This window comes from Coregonus clupeaformis, chromosome 8, assembly GCF_020615455.1.
Source record: "Coregonus clupeaformis isolate EN_2021a chromosome 8, ASM2061545v1, whole genome shotgun sequence".
Taxonomy (NCBI): domain Eukaryota; kingdom Metazoa; phylum Chordata; class Actinopteri; order Salmoniformes; family Salmonidae; genus Coregonus; species Coregonus clupeaformis.
This window is the reverse complement of record NC_059199.1, coordinates 18,821,590-18,842,110: the sequence shown is the minus strand read 5'-3', so window position 1 is coordinate 18,842,110 and position 20,521 is coordinate 18,821,590. Positions and strand designations below refer to the sequence as shown.

General features: G+C 41.7%; 1 protein-coding gene across 8 annotated transcripts in view; it reads right to left on the bottom strand.

Moving 5' to 3' along the window:
• LOC121571232 (collagen alpha-1(XXV) chain-like) overlaps positions 1-20,521 on the bottom strand; it is a 516,412-nt gene that overhangs the window by 280,042 nt on the left and 215,849 nt on the right. For all 8 annotated transcript variants that reach the window (XM_041882570.1, XM_041882569.1, XM_041882567.1 and 5 more), the window contains exon 3: positions 6,100-6,144. In XM_041882570.1, the coding sequence (XP_041738504.1) occupies positions 6,100-6,144 (45 nt within the window). The remainder of the gene's footprint in view (positions 1-6,099; positions 6,145-20,521) is intronic.

Here is a 20,521-nt window from a genome sequence, read left to right as displayed (position 1 = left end):
TAAACAAGTCTCTTTTAAAAGTACAAATGCACAAATGGATGTTAAGTAAATTAGGATTTTTCTATGAGGAACCATTTCTCAGTGCTGTATCAGCATGGACAGATAATGAGTATCCTCAAGAAGGTGTTTTTAAAAGGGATAAGTTACAGATAACGCGAAAATACACTGCTCAAAAACATAAAGGGAACACTGACAATGTAACTCCAAGTCAATCAAACTTCTGTGAAATAAAACTGTCCACTTAGGAAGCAACACTGATTGACAATACATTTCACATGCTGTTGTGCAAATGGAATAGACAACAGGTGGAAATTATAGGCAATTAGCAAGACACCCCCAATAAAGGACTGGTTTTGCAGGTGGTGACCACAGACCACGTTTCAGTTCCTATGCTTCCTGGCTGATGTTTTGGTCACTTTTGAATGCTGCCGGTGCTTTCACTCTAGTGGTAGCATGAGACGGAGTCTACAACCCACACAAGTGGCTCAGGTAGTGCAGCTCATCCAGGATGGCACATCAATGCGAGCTGTGGCAAGAAGGTTTGCTGTGTCTGTCAGCGTAGTGTCCAGAGCATGGAGGCACTACCAGGAGACAGGCCAGTACATCAGGAGACGTGGAGGAGGCCGTAGGAGGGCAACAACCCAGCAGCAGGACTGCTACCTCCGCCTTTGTGCAAGGAGGAGCAGGAGGAGCACTGCCAGAGCCCTGCAAAATGACCTCCAGCAGGCCACACATGTGCATGTGTCTGCTCAAATGGTCAGAAACAGACTCCATGAGGGTGGTATGAGGGTCCGATGTCCAAAGGTGGGGGTTGTGCTTACAGCCCAACACCGTGCAGGACGTTTGGCATTTGCCAGAGAACACCAAGATTGGCAAATTCGCCACTGGCGCCCTGTGCTCTTCACATATGAAAGCAGGTTCACACTGAGCACGTGACAGACGTGACAGAGTCTGGAGACGCCGTGGAGAATGTTCTGCTGCCTGCAACATCCTCCAGCATGACCGATTTGGCGGTGGGTCAGTCATGGTGTGGGGTGGCATTTCTTTGGGGGGCCGCACAGCCCTCCATGTGCTCGCCAGAGGTAGCCTGACTGCCATTAGGTACCGAGATGAGATCCTCAGACCCCTTGTGAGACCATATGCTGGTGCGGTTGGCCCTGGGTTCCTCCTAATGCAAGACAATGCTAGACCTCATGTGGCTGGAGTGTGTCAGCAGTTCCTGCAAGAGGAAGGCATTGATGCTATGGACTGGCCCGCCCGTTCCCCAGACCTGAATCCAATTGAGCACATCTGGGACATCATGTCTCGCTCCATCCACCAACGTCACGTTGCACCACAGACTGTCCAGGAGTTGGCGGATGCTTTAGTCCAGGTCTGGGAGGAGATCCCTCAGGAGACCATCCGCCACCTCATCAGGAGCATGCCCAGGCGTTGTAGGGAGGTCATACAGGCACGTGGAGGCCACACACACTACTGAGCCCCATTTTGACTTGTTTTAAGGACATTACATCAAAGTTGGATCAGCCTGTAGTGTGGTTTTCCACTTTAATTTTGAGTGTGACTCCAAATCCAGACCTCCATGGGTTGATAAATTTGATTACCTATGATACTTTTTGTGTGATTTTGTTGTCAGCACATTCAACTATGTAAATAAAAAAAGTATTTAATAAGATTATTTCATTCATTCAGATCTAGGATGTGTTATTTTAGTGTTCCCTTAATTTTTTTGAGCAGTGTATATCATTGACAATATCACCGTAAGCAACACAAAATGGGATTTAGATTATATGAAAGAGGCGTATAAAGCATGCAATTTAATGAGCGCACGATGTCAAGGAAATATAATTAATAAGGATAAAAAGTCAGCTAAGTTAAGTAATTCAATGGAACAACATGGGCTATCTTATGAACAAAGGCAGAAAGTAATTTGAATCTGAAGGGTGCATAATAAGTTATAGAAATGGATATGATAATTTGATATAAGTTTGGATAAGAAGTTTCAATATATAACATAATTAGGTCATAGGAGTAGTATGGAGATTGTGATGCTGTTTTAGAGAGTAGTGGAAAAGTCTGTATTTTCTGGGAGGATCCCATGGCAGGCAGGGCAGTGTCCTGGAAACTACAGTCTGTTTTTTTGGTTCCACTGGCAGTATGTTTGTAGAGTACCTAGGAGTTCTAACGTTCTAGGTGGATTATGTGAATATATGAAAAAATGATGCATTTTATGTGTGTTTAAGCGATTACTAGAGATTTGATAAAGTAATAATTTGAAGATTATTAGTATACAATATGTTAATCCCAAAATATAGATGTACGTCAGGGGTGGGAAACGATAAATAAAAGTTTTCGGAGTTGGTGCCGTTTATGGATCATGTGATAGAGATAAGGTTTAAGGAATAAACTGCCTATAAGGACTGGAATTTATAGACATAACTTATAACATAGTACAAAGCCAATTTAGGGTTTCCATTAAACAAATTATAATTGAGGAGCTATGGTGAGGAAGTGAAGGAATTTCATTATGGATCAGATGTTAAGATGACAAACAATTGTAATTGCGCTATTTGTGGGATTTCTGTGTCATTTCAATAGCATTGGGGCAATGGCATAGAGTAAACAAATCTGGGTTTCTGAGTGTAATTCTACTGTTGGTATGTGTTGCTTAGACAGATACTACAAAGTATTTGGTTTGGTGATGTAGAATGGAAGATTTATCAGCGTGCTTGATTCAAATTGAATGACCATTATTTAACAGGAATAGCGAGACGATTGAGATATTTTTTTGCATTGCCTAAGGGTTTGCTAGATTAAACAATTATGCATTTAGATTGGTGACATAACTTGCTCTGCGACCTTGAAGTAGTTCCGCAACTTTTGTGGAGCGACGGGTAATGGTGCTTCGAGGGGGACTGTTGTTAATGTGTGCAGAGGGTCCCTGGTTCAAGCCCAGGTAGGGAAGGAAGCAAAACTGTTACATTGATGCTGTTGACCTGAATCACTGGCTGAATTGATAAGATTATACAAAAGAGATTGTCTTACCAACCCATGGCGGATAGTATAACATAGTAATTAAAGTTTCATCCCTGTGAATAGATGTTTTGTTTGTTTTGACTATAACTTAAAAATAATTTGTAATCTGCTAAAGTACCGTTAGATGGAAAGACAGTGGTAGAGGATAAAAGAGATTGTAGAGGGTTTTCTGTGTTAAAAAGTAAGTAGGTTAATTGGGAGATGAGAAATGTGGCATTGGATTGTTTAAGTAGACTGGTATTAAAATAATTATTTCTAGTTAGGACAATGAAAATATTATTATTATTATGCAGTAGTGGTTTGTGGATATAATTTACTAATGCCATGATTTAGTAAATGGGTGAAAGAGAGTCTTGCTGGCTGGGCTATATCGGGATGTAAAGGATGCATAGGGTAAGGTGGAGCAGACATCTAGATAGTTGAATATAGAACGTTCTTTGACAATTTGTAATTATTATTATTAAATTATATAGTTTGTTTAAACACCAGTGAGTTATGCAGACAGTTAATTAATTCTAAAAACAATAATCTGTTTCTGGTACGTTGAACAATGGGAGATAGTTTTTACTATTAGGCTGATGGAGTAGTAAAACTTTTTTTGTAAGTTCTGAAGTTATTAAACAATAGGTTGCTATTTTAAAACATATATTTTCATACTTATAAAACTGCCGAATGTAACTAACATCTCTTCCCAAGACCACATACATGGGAACATCTGTAAAAGGAAATGAAAGCCCTTTTCTCCTGGAAAATAAAGTTTACAAATTGTTAACATTTACTCGTAATCATCAACAAGCATGACGACGATAATTCCACTGTCTTCCCTTAACTCATTAATTGTTTGTTTCAATGTAATTCCTCGTGACTACTCCAGAAGAAGATTACATAAAATCTCTCATAAGATGAAAACCACTCAAGGTTCTCTGAGTTTACAATGAATATTTTTAAATGATTACTCTTTATACCTCATTCCTTTTAAGTCTCACAATGATTATCACCTCCAAAATCAGCTTCATTTTATCCCATATCAAATCATCATGGAATCGTTACTGGATGACTTACCCCTTAGATTGGTCCTGTCACCCCTCTAAACGTAATATTTGAGACATTCACACATATAATCACTTAGTACGCGTAAAGAATCAATGATATTCCAAGCGTCTATTAAAAAGTTGTTTGAGACCATCTCCTACGCCTTCCTTAACATACCACGTTTCATTGAGTTGACTACACCTCTCTAAACCTATATTCCCTTTTTGGTCATGTAATCATCTCCACTTGTTGCATTGTCTCATTTACAACTGCGACCTGGCCAAGATAAAGCAAAGCAGTGTGATAAAAACAACAAACACAGAGTTACATATGGAATAAACTAAATGTACAGTCAATAACACAATAGAAAAAATATATATATACAGTGTGTGCAAATGTAGTAAGTTATGGCCGGTAAGGCAATAAATAGGCCATAGTGCAAAATAATTACATTTTAGTATTAACACTGGAGTGATTGATGTGCAGAAGATGATGTGCAAATAGAGATACTCGGGTGCAAATGAGCAAAATAAATAACAATGTAAATAACAATATCGGGATGAGGTATTTGGGTGGGCTAATTACAGATGGGCTGTGTACAGGTGCAGTGATCAGTAAGCTGCTCTGACAACTGATGCTTAAAGATAGTGAGGGAGATAAGTGTCTCCAGCTTCAGAGAATTGTGCAGTTCGTTCCAGTCATTTGCAGCAGAGAACTGGAAGGAATGGCGGCCAAAGGAGGTGTTGGCTTTGGGGATGACCAGTGAGATATACCTGCTGGAATGCATACTACGGGTGGGTGTTGCTATGGTGACCAATGAGCTAAGATAAGGCGGGGATTTGCCTAGAAGAGATTTATAGATGACCTGGAGCCAGTGGGTTTGGCGATGAATATGTAGTGAGGGCCAGCCAACGAGAGCGTACAGGTCACAATGGTGGGTAGTATATGGGGCTTTGGTGACAAAACGGATGGCACTGTGATAGACTACATCCAATTTGCTGAATAGAGTGTTGGAAGCTATTTTGTAAATGACATCGGCGAAGTCAAGTATCGGTAGGATAGTCCGTTTTACGAGGGCATGTTTAGCAGCATGAGTGAAGGAGGCTTTGTTGCGAAATAGGAAGCCGATTCTAGATTTAACTTTGGATTGGAGATGCTTAATGTGAGTCTAGAAGGAGAGTTTACGGTCTAACCAGACACCTAGGTATTTGAAGTTGTCCACATATTCTAAGTCAGACCCGCCGAGAGTAGAGATTCTAGTCGGGCGGGCGGGTGCAAGCAGCATTCAATTGAAGAACATGCATTTAGTTTTACTAGCGTTTAAGAGCAGTTGGAGGCCACGGAAGGAGTGTTGTATGGCATTGAAGCTCGTTTGGAGGTTTGTTAACACAGTGACCAATGAAGGGCCAGATGTATATAAAATGGTGTCGTCTGCGTAGATGTGGATCTGCGAGTCACCAGCAGCAAGAGCGACAAATGCTGGCTGTAACACAACAAAAAGTGGAAAAAGTGAAGGGGTGTGAATGCTTTCTGAAAACTGCCAAAATGCATTGGAATAACCATTTCACATCCTGTTAAAAAAGGATACCTTGACATGGGGGGAGCATTTAACGGTAAAATGTTTACTTATTAATGTGGCATGAACCCAACCTGTCATGATGTTGTCATCTGATTGTCAAACAAATAACTTTAAAAGTAGGCTACCTGTGCACGTTCGTTTTGTAAAAAGACGCCTGAAAAGGGGCTCAAATACGGGACTGTCCTGGCATGACAAGTGCAACCACATGAGGAAAAATTGTTTAAAAGCATGACATAGTTTTATTTGGAATAACATTTTATTTTCATATTTGCCACCGTAGCAGTTAAACATTGCATTTTAAACAAATAGGAGAATGGTTACATTAGCATTTTTTAGAGCCCCCACAAACTTTGTCTTTTCAGGGGGGTTGAGCCCCCCAATCCCCGTAATTCGTACTCTGGTGGGAGGGTAAAACTCCACTGGATTGAGAGTGATCTGTGAGTGTGCACACTTACCAAGTTCACCATTCCGGCCTCTTCTTCCCCGCTTTCCTGGCGAGCCTGCATAGAGAGAAGCACAAAACATTTCTGGTCAGGGCTTCCATTCTTCAGTTTTCTATTCTACAATTTGCGTTTTTCTTTTAAATGCCCTCAGGTTCAAACCACCCTAAATCAGAGCTGTGTCAAAGTATTGCCATTGGATCTTCTACACCTCAAGCATCCCAAGGTTTATTAAGTATTTAGACACAATTTACGCACATACTCTCTTGCTGCAAGAGTGATCATTTTGGTTTCATCTCTTTCTTTTTCTTGGTGATATTCTTTTCAGCTTGGATGCCGTGATTTCTAATTTGTTTTTATAACAGTCACTTTCAGTTTGCCTCTCCCCTTGCACCCTCTGTGAACAGCTCAATTAATGTTCTGCCGGAAGAATAAAACAATTACACACATTTTTAAGTTTTACATGCTGGAAACTCCACTGCCATGTACGTGGGTAGTCCTCAGTGCTGTCCGGACGACCTCTGGAGATGTAAGCGCCGCTTTCCCAAAATGTTGCTTCTTCATGGGGGAAATTAGCATGCTTTGCTATGGGGGCTGGTGCTCAAAAACCAGGTTTTATAAGTGTCAGGGATACTCTGCATGGCTTATGGTTGTTACAGTATGTAAATACATGTCTTGACCCAATACTAAAAACTCTGGCAATTGTATTGACTTTTCACCATGAACTTTTGCACAGAGTGAAACTAAGGTAAGCACAGACCTAACATGGGCCTGCCATATTCCATCATCATCTGAGGGGAGGTCCAATCCAAACCAACCAAGCGAGACAAACCTCACTTCTTGGTTTTCACCACAGATTTTATCCAGATCTAGTCAGCAACAGTGTGAAACATAATTGTAAAGTCATTTTGACCACTGTTCTGACAAACATTGTGTTTTATTATTTTTGTGCAGTCTGTTGCTGTATACATCTTTTAAATAATAATTTATTCAATAGCTGGAGATTAATGGCATCCCAGATGTAATATACTTGAGTGTAAAATTCAGGATTATGCTGCTTCACTGTATGATGTTTGGTTCCCAACATGTTCCCACTGTTTGGAGATGGCCCGGCCTCAGATTCTGCTCATTTTGGTGGCGGGCTTAGGGTCTGTAGCTACAGTGGAGAAGTTTGCCTCTCACTTTACTATTGTCTGGTGTGTAGATGTAAGAGACATCTTTTTTATGTAAAGAAAAATCTACCCGTTTGTTCTTATCTTAATTTACAGTAATAAGCCATTGAACGAGCATGAATGACCAACCTGTTTAGTAAAATACTTAAGGCTCGCACACATCGCACCGAATGTGGATCTAGTGTTTGTCTGCCAATCTTTCAGCGTGATGATTTTTAGGGACCACCCGCTGTAAATGTCTGACTGACGACATTTTTAATCAGAGGTGCTAAGTACTCTCGGCTAGCAAATGCTATTGATGTGTCTGAGCACTTAAAGGAAAGATTCACTTATTTTGAATGTTATGTTGTTTTTGTGCATCTCTGAGCGATATTCTATCGATTCCCAGGGTCATTTAATGTTTTCATGTGTATCTGAGCTATTGCCGTATCAAGCAGGCAGAAATTTGGCCGGTATGACGTAGCATTGTGATAAAGCCGCTCTCACTACAATGGAAGTTAATATGAATATGACTTTTAGATTGTGAAAAGTCTATCATACATGTCAGATTTACTGGCCGATGTCATAACGCAGAAGGTTGTCTTCTCTCGAATGAGCCATTTATCATATTTTTGTGATATTCCTGCCTTGAGAAATCAACAACATTTCTCCTATTTGTCTGCCTCTTCAGTCCAGAGTGCATTGCATTGCATTGGTGCCGTTGCAGGGCCGTTACGAATGTCATAGGTAAAAATGTCATAAGTAACATACTTCAAAACATACTTCCTTTTGATCTATTTTTTTTGTATCTTTTTTTGCCATGTATGAATGTGTTATTCAATGTGTTTCTATGGGATAATTGCAGCAAGACCAAATTCAATGTTTCATCAAATCATTTTTGTAGGCATTTGAGCTCATGGGCTCTAATGAACTGTTTGATTAGATTTTTGAACACATTTGCATTGATGTCAGAATGATTAGAGGGACAATAGAGTGCTGAGTACCAGGCGGTTAGCAGGCTTGGTAGGCTACTAATGACCAGCAGCAGCATCAGAGCTTGGTGAATTACCGACTAAATGGTCATGTGGAATTTGACTGCCTTCATGACTCGTGATCGCTGGTGTGGTGGTAATATGGTCACCGCAACAGCCCTAGTCATGACCCATGGAGAACAGTTTCTAGTTTAGCCTATTTTAGCCTGGTCATTTCTGATGAGCCTATACACTACATTAATAATTAGGTATGATATAAAAACTGAGCTCTGTCCACGGTCCTATGAGCATATGACGTGTCCTTCGAAACTCTCCAATGCGCAACCGAGCGTTTAATACCTGACCCGTCCGGTCTCTCCTGGACTGCGTCACCTTCAGTGACAGTCCCGAGGAAAAGTGCCTCACAGTTTGACAACCAAGTTGGCAATGCGATTAGACTATGGTTTACAATGTTTATTTATCAAAATATGTAGGCTACTATGCCATAAAGTAATTTATCCGATGCCCCCCATCCGGCTATATGGCAAGCCGCTCTGCGCCCCCTGTATTGCTTGCCATATAGCCGGATGGGGGGCATCGGATAAATTACTTCCCAGCCATTTTCGTATTTTTGCAGTAGCCTAGATTTTCAGGGAAATGTTTCGTAGAGATATAGGCTACTTTGACTGGACAATTAGCCTACGATACGAAAAATTGACTATTGAATAGGCCAAAAGTTAATGATTGAGGACGAGGTTAATGCAGTATTCCATGGTGTCCGTGTCTATACCAGTGGTGTCGGTCAAGCAGTAATGCGTCCATAGACCTACTGACAACTGTGCATCTAGCCCGCTTGAGGCTGGACTCAAATTCTACTTTGATTTAGGGCCTATACCTGCTGTAGACGGGTCACATAGGCCTATAGGCTATGCCATCGTTGGATGTGGTAAATAATGTAAAGCTATTTTGTGACAATGTATTTGTGTTGCAAATTTGCTATAGGGCTATACTTAAACAAAATTGCATTGAAAAAAATTCATAGATCCAGTGATTTACCATCCGTAAGCTACAGGACAGGATACCGCTATATGGTTTGATGCATCTTTTTTGGGATTCGTGGGATAAACGGTTATCCCTTGTTAAGTCGGAACAGCCTCAGCTCATATGTTTAGGCCTATACTAAGCTCCTATATGTCCGCTCATGATGACATTTATAATGATTATATGTGGAAGCGTTGCCTGAGAAAAACGTGCGCGCTATAGGCTTGCTTATAGACAATTTGTTTATCATCTCAGGCACTGGCCTCTAATTGGCACTGAGCTATCTTCCCTGTAATCTGACAGGTCCAGGATCCTGGACATTGTTGATAAAAGAAGCAGGTGCTGAGAGTTTGTTTTTATTTTTTATTTTAGTCACTTAGCAGACGCTCTTATCCTGAGTGACTTACAGTTAGTGAGTGCATAATTTTTTTTTCATACTGGCCCCCCGTGGGAATTGAACCCACAACCCTGGCGTTGCAAGCTCCATGCTCTACCAACTGAGCTACACGGGACCACGTGTTCTAGATGAGAGCCAACAGGTGAGACTATTATAGAATCTCTATTATAGAGACTTAGCCTAAGTAATTGAGATAGGCAGTGCTTGCCACTGAGTGTGTTATTGTATTGGAGATCTTGTTCCCTTTGCAGGTCTCGACAAGGAAGTATTGTCAGTATACCTCCACCTGGAATTTCTACATTGGCTGGTTACCTGCATTAAAAGGTGGCATTTCGAAAAGAGGCATGCAACTCCGGGGAGGAAAAACATGACCACTGCTCCGAGCCCTGCATGAGAGACGGAAGACGGGAGGCTACAGGATACAAAGCTCTCCAACTCTGCTGTTGAGACATGGTCATTTCTGAACTTACCTACTAATACAGCGTGAGTTATTTAGGCTATGTCATCCTGTTAACTTTTATACCAAACTTTTCCCTGTCCTTCCAGCCTCCGCATTACCTGCTAGCCTACCGTCGAGGAAGTCGACCTACGAACGCACAAACAGGCAGCCTCTCCAACACCCATACATGGATCTTGACCTCGAATCTCAGAATGCCACTTCTACCCATGACAGCAGCCTTCCAGACAACACTCTCTAGCCCTGCTAAAAGGGACAATCTTCCAATTAGGCCTACCTCAAACTTTGGCGTGAGTGAGCTTACAGTGTCAATACCTTACAGTGTCAATAGGCCTATGGATGCAATTAGGCCTACAGCATGACAACACTATTGGTAGGCTATAGAGACGAACACCATGGAATACTGTTACCGTAGGCCTATTAATTTGTAGCTTAATCGAATCGCAGGCTATTGTCCAGTCAAAGTAGTGTATATTTCTATGAAACATTTCCCCCACAATACTGCTAAAATACCATCACTTTTGAAATCGTTGGGAAGTAATTTATCCAATGCCATTGATCATATAGGCCTAATATCTAGCTCCATCTGTGTCACAGATGTGGGGCTATAGCTAAATTGCTGGAAATGTGGGAAGCGTGGAATTCAAGAAAACAGCTGCTGGTTGTCAGTGAAACAGCAGCGCAGAGAGATGCAGAGGAAAGTCTGTTTTAAGTTGTTCGCTATCCACTTGTAGGCGTGGGCTACTTTTTATCTGTCTTATATGGTCAGCCACTCTGTGCCCCTGCAATGGCATAGTTGCCTACATAATTGGACAAATAAACATTGTAAACCATAGCCTAGCCTACCTCATTGCCAATTTGTTTTTCAAAGTGTGAGGCACTTTTCCCCAGGACTGTCTGGAGAACACTGAAGGTGACACAGTCCAGGAGAGACCGACAGATCAGGGCCTAGTTTCCCAGTTGCGATGTAACTTAAAGGGACATTCAGCAGTTACTACATCCATGTTTGGACTTATAAATTAATGATATGTACCCATTGATTCCTGAAGAATATAAAATGCATCACGAGTCTAGTTCAACTGTGGTACCCCCTCAGAACACAAAATATAAGCTTGTTTTATCCGTTTGTAAAAAAAAAAGTTTTTAAACAAACAATATATAGCCTCAAAACACGGTTTAAACCATAATGTTGATATCATGGATGGTCATTCCTTGCATCCATAGCGCTGTCTATGAATTTGAGAGTGTTATCATTTCTCCAACCCCATTCCTCAGCTTTTTATTAACAAACCATGGTGGGGAGACCCCTTTGTTATTGTTTCTACTGCTGATTGCCGCTTTATGCATTACCATGGTCGTACCAGATGCATCGTTATTTACGATCCACCTTTTTAAGTGTTTCACATGATTCCATTGGGGGTGCTGTCCAGTTCCCTGGTGCTGAAATTGTTGCTGCTTGCGTCATAAGCAAACACGACTAATAGCCCACATTTCATGTGAAACATAGGCTAAGCCTATACATTTCACAGACTAGTTTTTACGAAAATAAATAAATAACACCATAATCTACAAACTAACCATTTTCATAATGTAATGTTGATTGATTTCAAGATTTGAACCCCGGTGGTCTTCTTTCCTTCACAGTGCTTTAGCACACTGCACCACAATGTTTTGACTTCTGTGTTATGACCTGATCTCTGTTGTTTTTTGTTTTTTTTACTACATGGTGTACTTATGTTTTTTTGTTTTGTATATAATTTTTTGTTCACATATGTCTAGATGTTTTAGGGACTAAAGATGGAAATGAGCTATTAGCTAAATCTGGTGTGACATGTTTTCTCAGTGCTCTGAAACTTAGCCTATGTTTTAATTGTGCATTGTCCTTGCCAAATAAACATAATAATAAAATACATACAGTGAGGAAAAAAAATATTAAGTCAGCCACCAATTGTGCAAGTTCTCCCACTTAAAAAGATGAGAGAGGCCTGTAAATTTCATCATAGGTACACGACAACTATGACAGACAAAATGAGGAAAACAAAGCCAGAAAATCACATAGTAGGATTTTTTATGAATTTATTTGCAAATTATGGTGGAAAATAAGTATTTGGTCAATAACAAAAGTTTCTCAATACTTTGTTATATACCCTTTGTTGGCAATGACACAGGTCAAACGTTTTCTGTAAGTCTTCACAAGGTTTTCACACACTGTTGCTGGTATTTTGGCCCATTCCTCCATGCATATCTCCTCTAGAGCAGTGATGTTTTGGGGCTGTCGCTGGGCAACACAGACTTTCAACTCCCTCCAAAGATTTTCTATGGGGTTGAGATCTGGAGACTGGCTAGGCCACTCCAGGACCTTGAAATGCTTCTTACGAAGCCAGTCCTTCGTTGCCCGGGCGGTGTGTTTGGGATCATTGTCATGCTGAAAGACTCAGCCATGTTTCATCTTCAATGCCCTTGCTGATGGAAGGAGGTTTGCACTCAAAATCTCACGATACATGGCCCCATTCATTCTTTCCTTTACACAGATCAGTCGTCCTGGTCCCTTTGCAGAAAAATGTTTCCACCCCCATGCTTCACAGTAGGTATGGTGTTCTTTGGATGCAACTCAGCATTCTTTGTCCTCCAAACACGACGAGTTGAGTTTTTACCAAAAAGTTCTATTTTGGTTTCATCTGACCATATGACATTCTCCCAATCCTCTTCTGGATAATCCAAATGCACTCTAGCAAACTTCAGACGGGCCTGGACATGTACTGGCTTAAGCAGGGGGACACGTCTGGCACTGCAGGATTTGAGTCCCTGGCGGCATAGTGTGTTACTGATGGTAGGCTTTGTTACTTTGGTCCCAGCTCTCTGCAGGTCATTCACTAGGTCCCTCCGTGTGGTTCTGGGATTTTTGCTCACCGTTCTTGTGATCATTTTGACCCCACGGGGTGAGATCTTGCGTGGAGCCCCAGATCGAGGGAGATTATCAGTGGTCTTGTATGTCTTCCATTTCCTAATAATTGCTCCCACAGTTGATTTCTTCAAACCAAGCTGCTTACCTATTGCAGATTCAGTCTTCCCAGCCTGGTGCAGGTCTACAATTTTGTTTCTGGTGTCCTTTGACAGCTCTTTGGTCTTGGCCATAGTGGAGTTTGGAGTGTGACAGTTTGAGGTTGTGGGCAGGTGTTTTTTATACTGATAACAAGTTCAAACAGGTGCCATTAATACAGGTAACGAGTGGAGGACAGAGGAGCCTCTTAAAGAAGAAGTTACAGGTTTATGAGAGCCAGAAATCTTGCTTGTTCGTAGGTGACCAAATACTTATTTTCCACCATAATTTGCAAATAAATGCATAAAAAATCATTCAATGTGAATTTCCGGATTTTTTCTCTCTCAATTTGTCTGTCATAGTTGACGTGTACCTATGATGAAAATTACAGGCCTCTCTCATCTTTTTAAGTGGGAGAACTTGCACAATTGGTGGCTGACTAAATACTTTTTTTCCCCACTGTCTCTCAGATAGTTTCCTTTTAGCCACAAATATATACAGTAACTAACCCTCTACTGCACAACAACAATTCTGAGGATGTGTCCATCGCCACGGTCTGGAGAAAACTCCCCACTGTGTAAAAGCACAAGGCTGTTTGAAGCTGCAACTCAGCGCAAAGTTGCAGCGGGTTGGTCCACTGATTGAGGGAGACACAAGGTAGAGCAGTCTGAGTATCTCCTCTTGTGGGACCCTGTATTTTTGCCCCATCTTTGTGAGTCTGCAACGGGCTCAGGTTGTTGAGAATATGTGCATTTATATACACCAACCGACTGCCCGGCTGGCGCCACCGGTTATTTTGGAGAACAACAATCTTCTGAATCTTCTGACGTCTGACAATGGCTTGGCGTTTATAGTGTTCCAGGTGTTTCCAATTTGTGCCGGATAAGATTCAGCTTGGGATAAAAATAATTTTGACAAAATGTTACAAATACATATTTCAAATATTATACATTACCCAAATAAAACATTTATCATTGTATGATCATGCCCATTTACACAAAACTCTTATAAATTGTTTTAGAATTATATCTTGTGAGGTAACGCAGAAAATAAGCCTAACGGTGCACTTTGGCTGCTCTATGACTGGTATGGATCCCTCGTAGATGTGCAAGGGTTTCAAGAGCCACGTTACTAACGAAGGTTCTGGGAAACACCTCAGCTAGTAAACATACATTGTAAGATGGTTCTAACAAAGATTTTAACGCTATACTAAGGCTCTGGGAAACGAGGCCTAGGGATAGGTTCTAACGATCCTATGGTTCTAACGATGAACCAACAATATTTTGGGAAACTGGGCCCTGGTCTTTATGCACGGTTGTGCATCGGAGTTTCAAAGGACGTGTCATATGATATGCTATAGGTCCGTGGACAGAGCTCTTTTTTATATCATACCTTATTATTGATGCAGTTTATAAGCGCATCACAAATGGCCAGATCCTGACATGGGCTGAACTAAAAACTGTTCTCCATTGGTCATGACCACTGTATAGATCATTGGTCATGGCGCGCAAATTTCACTGGACCGCAGCTGACTGCCCATGTGGTTATGTTATTTAAGTTCGTAGGCACTGAAGCTTGTGGTTATTGGTGGCATGTTATAGAGCCTATACACAATTATGTAGGCTATAGGTTAGTCCTTAAGGTTGTAAAAGTTGTGGAAGTGACTGTCTCTCTGACCTAGGCCAATTTGGACTCAGGACTGGTCACATGACCCACTACAGTGGACTGTCAATCATCAAATCATTGGAATGAGAAACTTATTTTTTATAAATAATGTTTATCTGTTTATTAGATTACATATGCAGATCAAAAACATGAAAAAGGACACATTTATAATTTTCTGTGTTGTCAGGAAGCCATGACTATTAATTGTCCAAGACCTACGATGCAAGGGTCAAACCAGAACCGATAATTAAAAACACAACATTTGAAAAATCAAATCATTATTCCGTTTCTCGTTATTTATTATTTCCTTCAGACAATAAAAACAAAAAACAAAATTGTTTATGTGTTGTTTGATTTCAGATTCAAATAAAATAAATGAGGAACGACCCATTAATCATTTTTTATCTCGTCATCTAATAGAACATATTAATTGGCCAAAAAGTACACGGACCCACGAAGTAGGATAATTATCTTGACCACCGTAACAAGATAGACACCAAAATGTTCCATACGCACAAAAAGCTTAGTCTCAAGTTCTGAGAGAGCATGCGATTGGTATGCTGACTGCAGGAATGTCCACCAGAGCTGTTGCCAGAGAATTGAATGTTCATTTCTCTACCATAAGCCGCCTCCAACAACATTTTAGAGAATTTGCCAGTACGTACAACCGCAGACCACTTGTAACCACATCAGCCCAGGACCTCCACATCCGGCTTCTTCACCTGCGGGATCGTCTGAGACCAGCCACCCAGACAGTTGTGGGTTTGCACAACCAAACAATTTCTGCATAAACTGTCAGAAACAACTTAGGGAAGCTCATCTGCGTGCTCGTTATCCTCACCAGGGTCTTGACCTGACTGTAGTTTGGCGTCGTAACTGACTTTAGTGGACAAACACTCACCTTCGATGGCCACTGACATGCTGGAGAAGTCCTCTTCACGGATTAATTGCGGTTTCAACTGTACTGGGCAGATGCCAGACATTGTGTATGACGTTGTGTGGGCGAGCGGTTTGCTGATGTCAACGTTGTGAACAGAGTGCCCCATGGTGGCGGTGGGGTTATGGTATGGGTAGGCACAAGCTACAGACAACAAACACAACTGCATTTTATCGATGGCAATTTGAATGCACAGAGGTACCGTGACGAGATCCTGAGGCCCATTGTTGTGCCATTCATCCGCCGCCATCACCTCATGTTTCAGCATGAAAATGCACTGCCCCATGATGCAAGGATCTGTAAACAATTCCTGGAAGCTGAAAATGTCCCAGTTATTTCATGGCCTGCATACTCACCAGACATGTCACCCATTGAGCATGTTTGGGATCGACGTGTACGACAGTGTGTTCCAGTTCCCCCCAATATCCAGCAACTTCGCACAGCCATTGAAGAGGAGTGGGACAACATTCCACAGCCAAACCCCAGACTTGAATACCATTGAAAATATGTGGGAAGTCTTGAAGATTGTGTTCACCGCCGCTCCACATCTAACCTAATAGAGCTTGAGAAAATATGCAAGGAAGAATGGGAGAAAATCCCCAAATCCAGATGACACAGACATATCCAAGACGACTCAAAGCTGTAATAGCCGCCAAAGGTGGTTCTACAAAATATTGACTCGGGTGTGTAAATGAGATTTTTCAGTATTTCATTTTCAATAAATTGGCAGACATTTCTACAAACCTGTTTTTAGTTAGTCATTATGGGGTAGTGTGTGTAGATGGGTGAAAAATATATATTTAATCCATTTTGAATTCAGGCTATCAAGGGGTATGAATACTTTCTGAAGGGACTGTATACCATGCTACACCAATATATTTTAACTGTAGGCTACTGATTTAAGATGCATGCCACAATACCTCTTTATCTGATTATACCTTCTACATATTAACTGTATAAGGATACTGAAACTGTATGACTGAATTTTTTTTTTCTCAACATGCTCTAAACATTACATTTGCAGTAAATTTGAAAAATGGTACAGTACATGTCAAGTTAAAGCTAAATACTGTATGGAAAATTGTATTTAGCATTTATTATTCCTTCTATTTAGCACTCCAAAAACATCATTTTACAAAATAAAATAAAATAGAATTTCTGCTATTGGATTGAATGTTAATTAAAATGACTGAACTGTGTGCCGATCATTATTTGATGTATTGGTGACTAAACTAAGTGTTGTTATGGTATTTCACTTTTTTTTTGCATGAGTGACTCAGGGATGAAAGATGTGTTCAAATCCAATGACTGCAGAGTCAAATGTTTTGAACAAATGACAAGGGGCATTACAAGTGTTATCAGTTTTGAGTTTTGCACTTAGAGTTTAGAAAATATGCCACTTACATCTGAAAAATGTGTGTGTGTGTGTGTGTGTGTGTGTGTGTGTGTACAAGGATTTGTACATTGCTAGACATGACCACCTTGTTGACCTGATAGCCAGCGAGGTGAGACAAGTGGTCTCACCAACAGCACACATGCATAAACATTCTTGTGTAAGGGGAAGCCGGTTTGATGTTGACGATGATGTGTTTTCCTGTGTGCCAAATACGCCAGGGGGGAGGCCAGAAGGAGGTGTTCATTTTGGAAGTGGGCTGCTCATTTGACGGCTACATGGAGCAGGCCTTTGCCAAGAAGCTGCTTAAGTACCAGCCCCTCGTGGCACGCTTGGACAGCCTCGGGTGTAGGTGCAAGCTGGTGGCACTGATATTCGGCAGTCTAGGCCACGTACACAGGCTTGCAATGCGTGGCCTCCAGATTGCGGGCCTGACAAAAACTACTGCTCTGTTTCAGCTGTAGTTGGCAGCCTAGCTGTTTGGAGAAGGAGGTACTTTCTGTACCCTTGAGTGGCATGCATACAGGGACCTATGAAATGTTTGGATCCTTTTTTTGTAAATTTGATTGGTGGATTCAAATAAAGTATTTAAAATGTGTGTGTGCGTGTGCAGAGGTAGGGCTCTTTCACAAATACATATTGTTCTGATTATTGGTCTAATCACACATACACCACTAGGCTATCAATGCCTATGTACAGAATCCTGAGACCTGGCATTGTATATAAACATGACATGGATGGTGGCAACTTCATTAAGGGTCCAACTCAGTAATCTCAGTTTCCTCCCTTTAATCTCCTTTCCTTGGCCTGCTCTTTCAACTTCATATAGACTAAGGTTCCATATACTTTCAGGTTGTACAACTGATGTACAACATATTTGACACAACAGATATTTTGGTGAGACAATATATAAACTCAGCAAAAAAAGAAAATTCCCTTTTCAAAGATAATTCGTAAAAATCCAAATAACTTCACAGATCTTCATTGTAAAGGGTTTAAACACTGTTTCCCATGCTTGTTCAATGAACCATAAACAATTAATGAACATGCACCTGTGGAACAGTCGTTAAGACACTAACAGCTTACAGACGGTAGGCAATTAAGGTTACAGTTATGAAAATTAGGACACTAAAGAGGACTTTCTACTGACTCTGAAAAACACCAAAAGAAAGATGCCCATGGTCCCTGCTCATCTGCGTGAACGTGCCTTAGGCATGCTGCAAAAAGGCATGAGGACTGCAAATGTGGCCAGGGCAATAAATTGCAATGTCCGTACTGTGAGACGCCTAAGACAGCGCTACAGGGAGACAGGACGGACAGCTGATCATCCTCACAGTGGCAGACCACGTGTAACAACACCTGCACAGGATCGGTACATCCAAACATCACACCTGCGGGACAAGTACAGGATGGCAACAACAACTGCCCGAGTTACACCAGGAACGCACAATCCCTCCATCAGTGCTCAGATTGTCCGCAATAGGCTGAGAGAGGCTGGACTGAGGGCTTGTAGGCCTGTTCACCAGACATCACTGGCAGCTCCTCACCAGACATCACCGGCAACAATGTTGCCTATGGGCACAAACCCACCGTCGCTGGACCAGACAGGACTGGCAAAAAGTGCTCTGACGAGTCACTGTTTTGTCTCACCAGGGATGAGGGTCGGATTTGCGTTTATCGTCGAAAGAATGAGTGTTACACCGAGGCCTGTACTCTGGAACGGGATCGATTTGGAGGTGGAGGGTCCGTCATGGTCTGGGGCGGTGTGTCACAGCATCATCGGACTGAGCTTGTTGTCATTGCAGGCAATCTCAACGCTGTGCGTTACAGGGAAGACATCCTCCCTCATGTGGTACCCTTCCTGCAGGCTCATCCTGACATGACCCTCCAGCATGACAATGTCACCAGCCATACTGCTCGTTCTGTGCGTGATTTCCTGAAAGACAGGAATGTCAGTGTTCTGGCATGGCCAGCGAAGAGCCCGGATCTCAATCCCATTGAGCACGTCTGGGACCTGTTGGATTAGAGGGTGAGGGCTAAGGCCATTCCCCCCAGAAATGTCTGGGAACTAGCAGGTGCCTTGGTGGAAGAGTGGGGTAACATCTCACAGCAAGAACAGGCAAATATAGTGCAGTCCATGAGGAGGAGATGCACTGCAGTAGTTAATGCTGGTGGTCACACCAGATACTGACTGTTACTTTTGATTTTGACTCCCCCTTTGTTCAGGGACACATTATTCAATTTATGTTAGTCACATGTCTGTGGAGCTTGTTCATTTTATGTCTCAGTTGTTGAATATTGTTATGTTCATACAAATATTTACACATGTTAAGTTTGCTGAAAATAAATGCAGTTGACAGTGAAATGACGTTTATTTTTTTGCTGAGTTTAGTTTGTCTGCACAAAAATGTTTACACAACCATTTTGCAGTGTCTCCACAGCACTTGCATAATTGTTTTTGTGCAGAAACATGTCGTTTTATCACGACCTGCCACACCCTGATCTGTTTCACCTGTCTTTGTGATTGTCTCCAAACCCCTCCAGGTGTCGCCCATCTTCCCTATTATCGCCAGTGTATTTATACCTGTGTTCTCTGTTTGTCTGTTGCCAGTTCGTTTTGTTTCGTCAAGCCTACCAGCAGTTTTCCCCTTGCTCCTGTCTTTCTCAAGTTCCTGTTTTCTGCTGCCCTGACCCTAAGCCTGCCTGCTGTTCTCTACCTTGTCACACCACCCTGGATTATTGACCTCTGCCTGCCCTGAGACTGCCTGCCATTCTGTACCTTTTGGACTCTGATCTGGATTTCTGACCTCTGCCTGCCCTTGACCTGTTGTTTGCCTGCCACCTGTTCTTGTAATAAACTTGTCTTACTTCGACACTGTCTGCATCTGGGTCTTCTCCTGAAACGTGATAACAACCGTTGAGCCAAAAGTGTTGTACAGCAGTTGTGAGTGTGTACAATGTGAGTGTGTAGATGGGCACTTTGGAATCCATGCTGCATCCAAATTGAGGAATACATTTTTTTATTAGGTATTTTTTGCTTACAAAGCCAAGTATGGTAACTGTGTTGACATCTGATTCGGACTGCCCCAGAGGTGTTTTATTTTTTATTTTTTTGTACCTTAACTCTATATATTAAGTGCTGGATTACGTTTTTATTTTACACTTACATTTTATTTTTAAAGATAAAAATAGAGCTGTCCTACTCTGCTCTGATCCAGCACTTTAATGAGCGTGAAAATTCAGACTTGGGGGCGATGGGGCATTTTTGGACACATGGTCCACTTGGCAGACTCTTGACAGGCTGTATCTAGAATGGGGCCCATGAAAGCCCCACACCGAGGGGCCAAGATACGTTTTCATATATTTCAATTTAAGCTGGGCAATC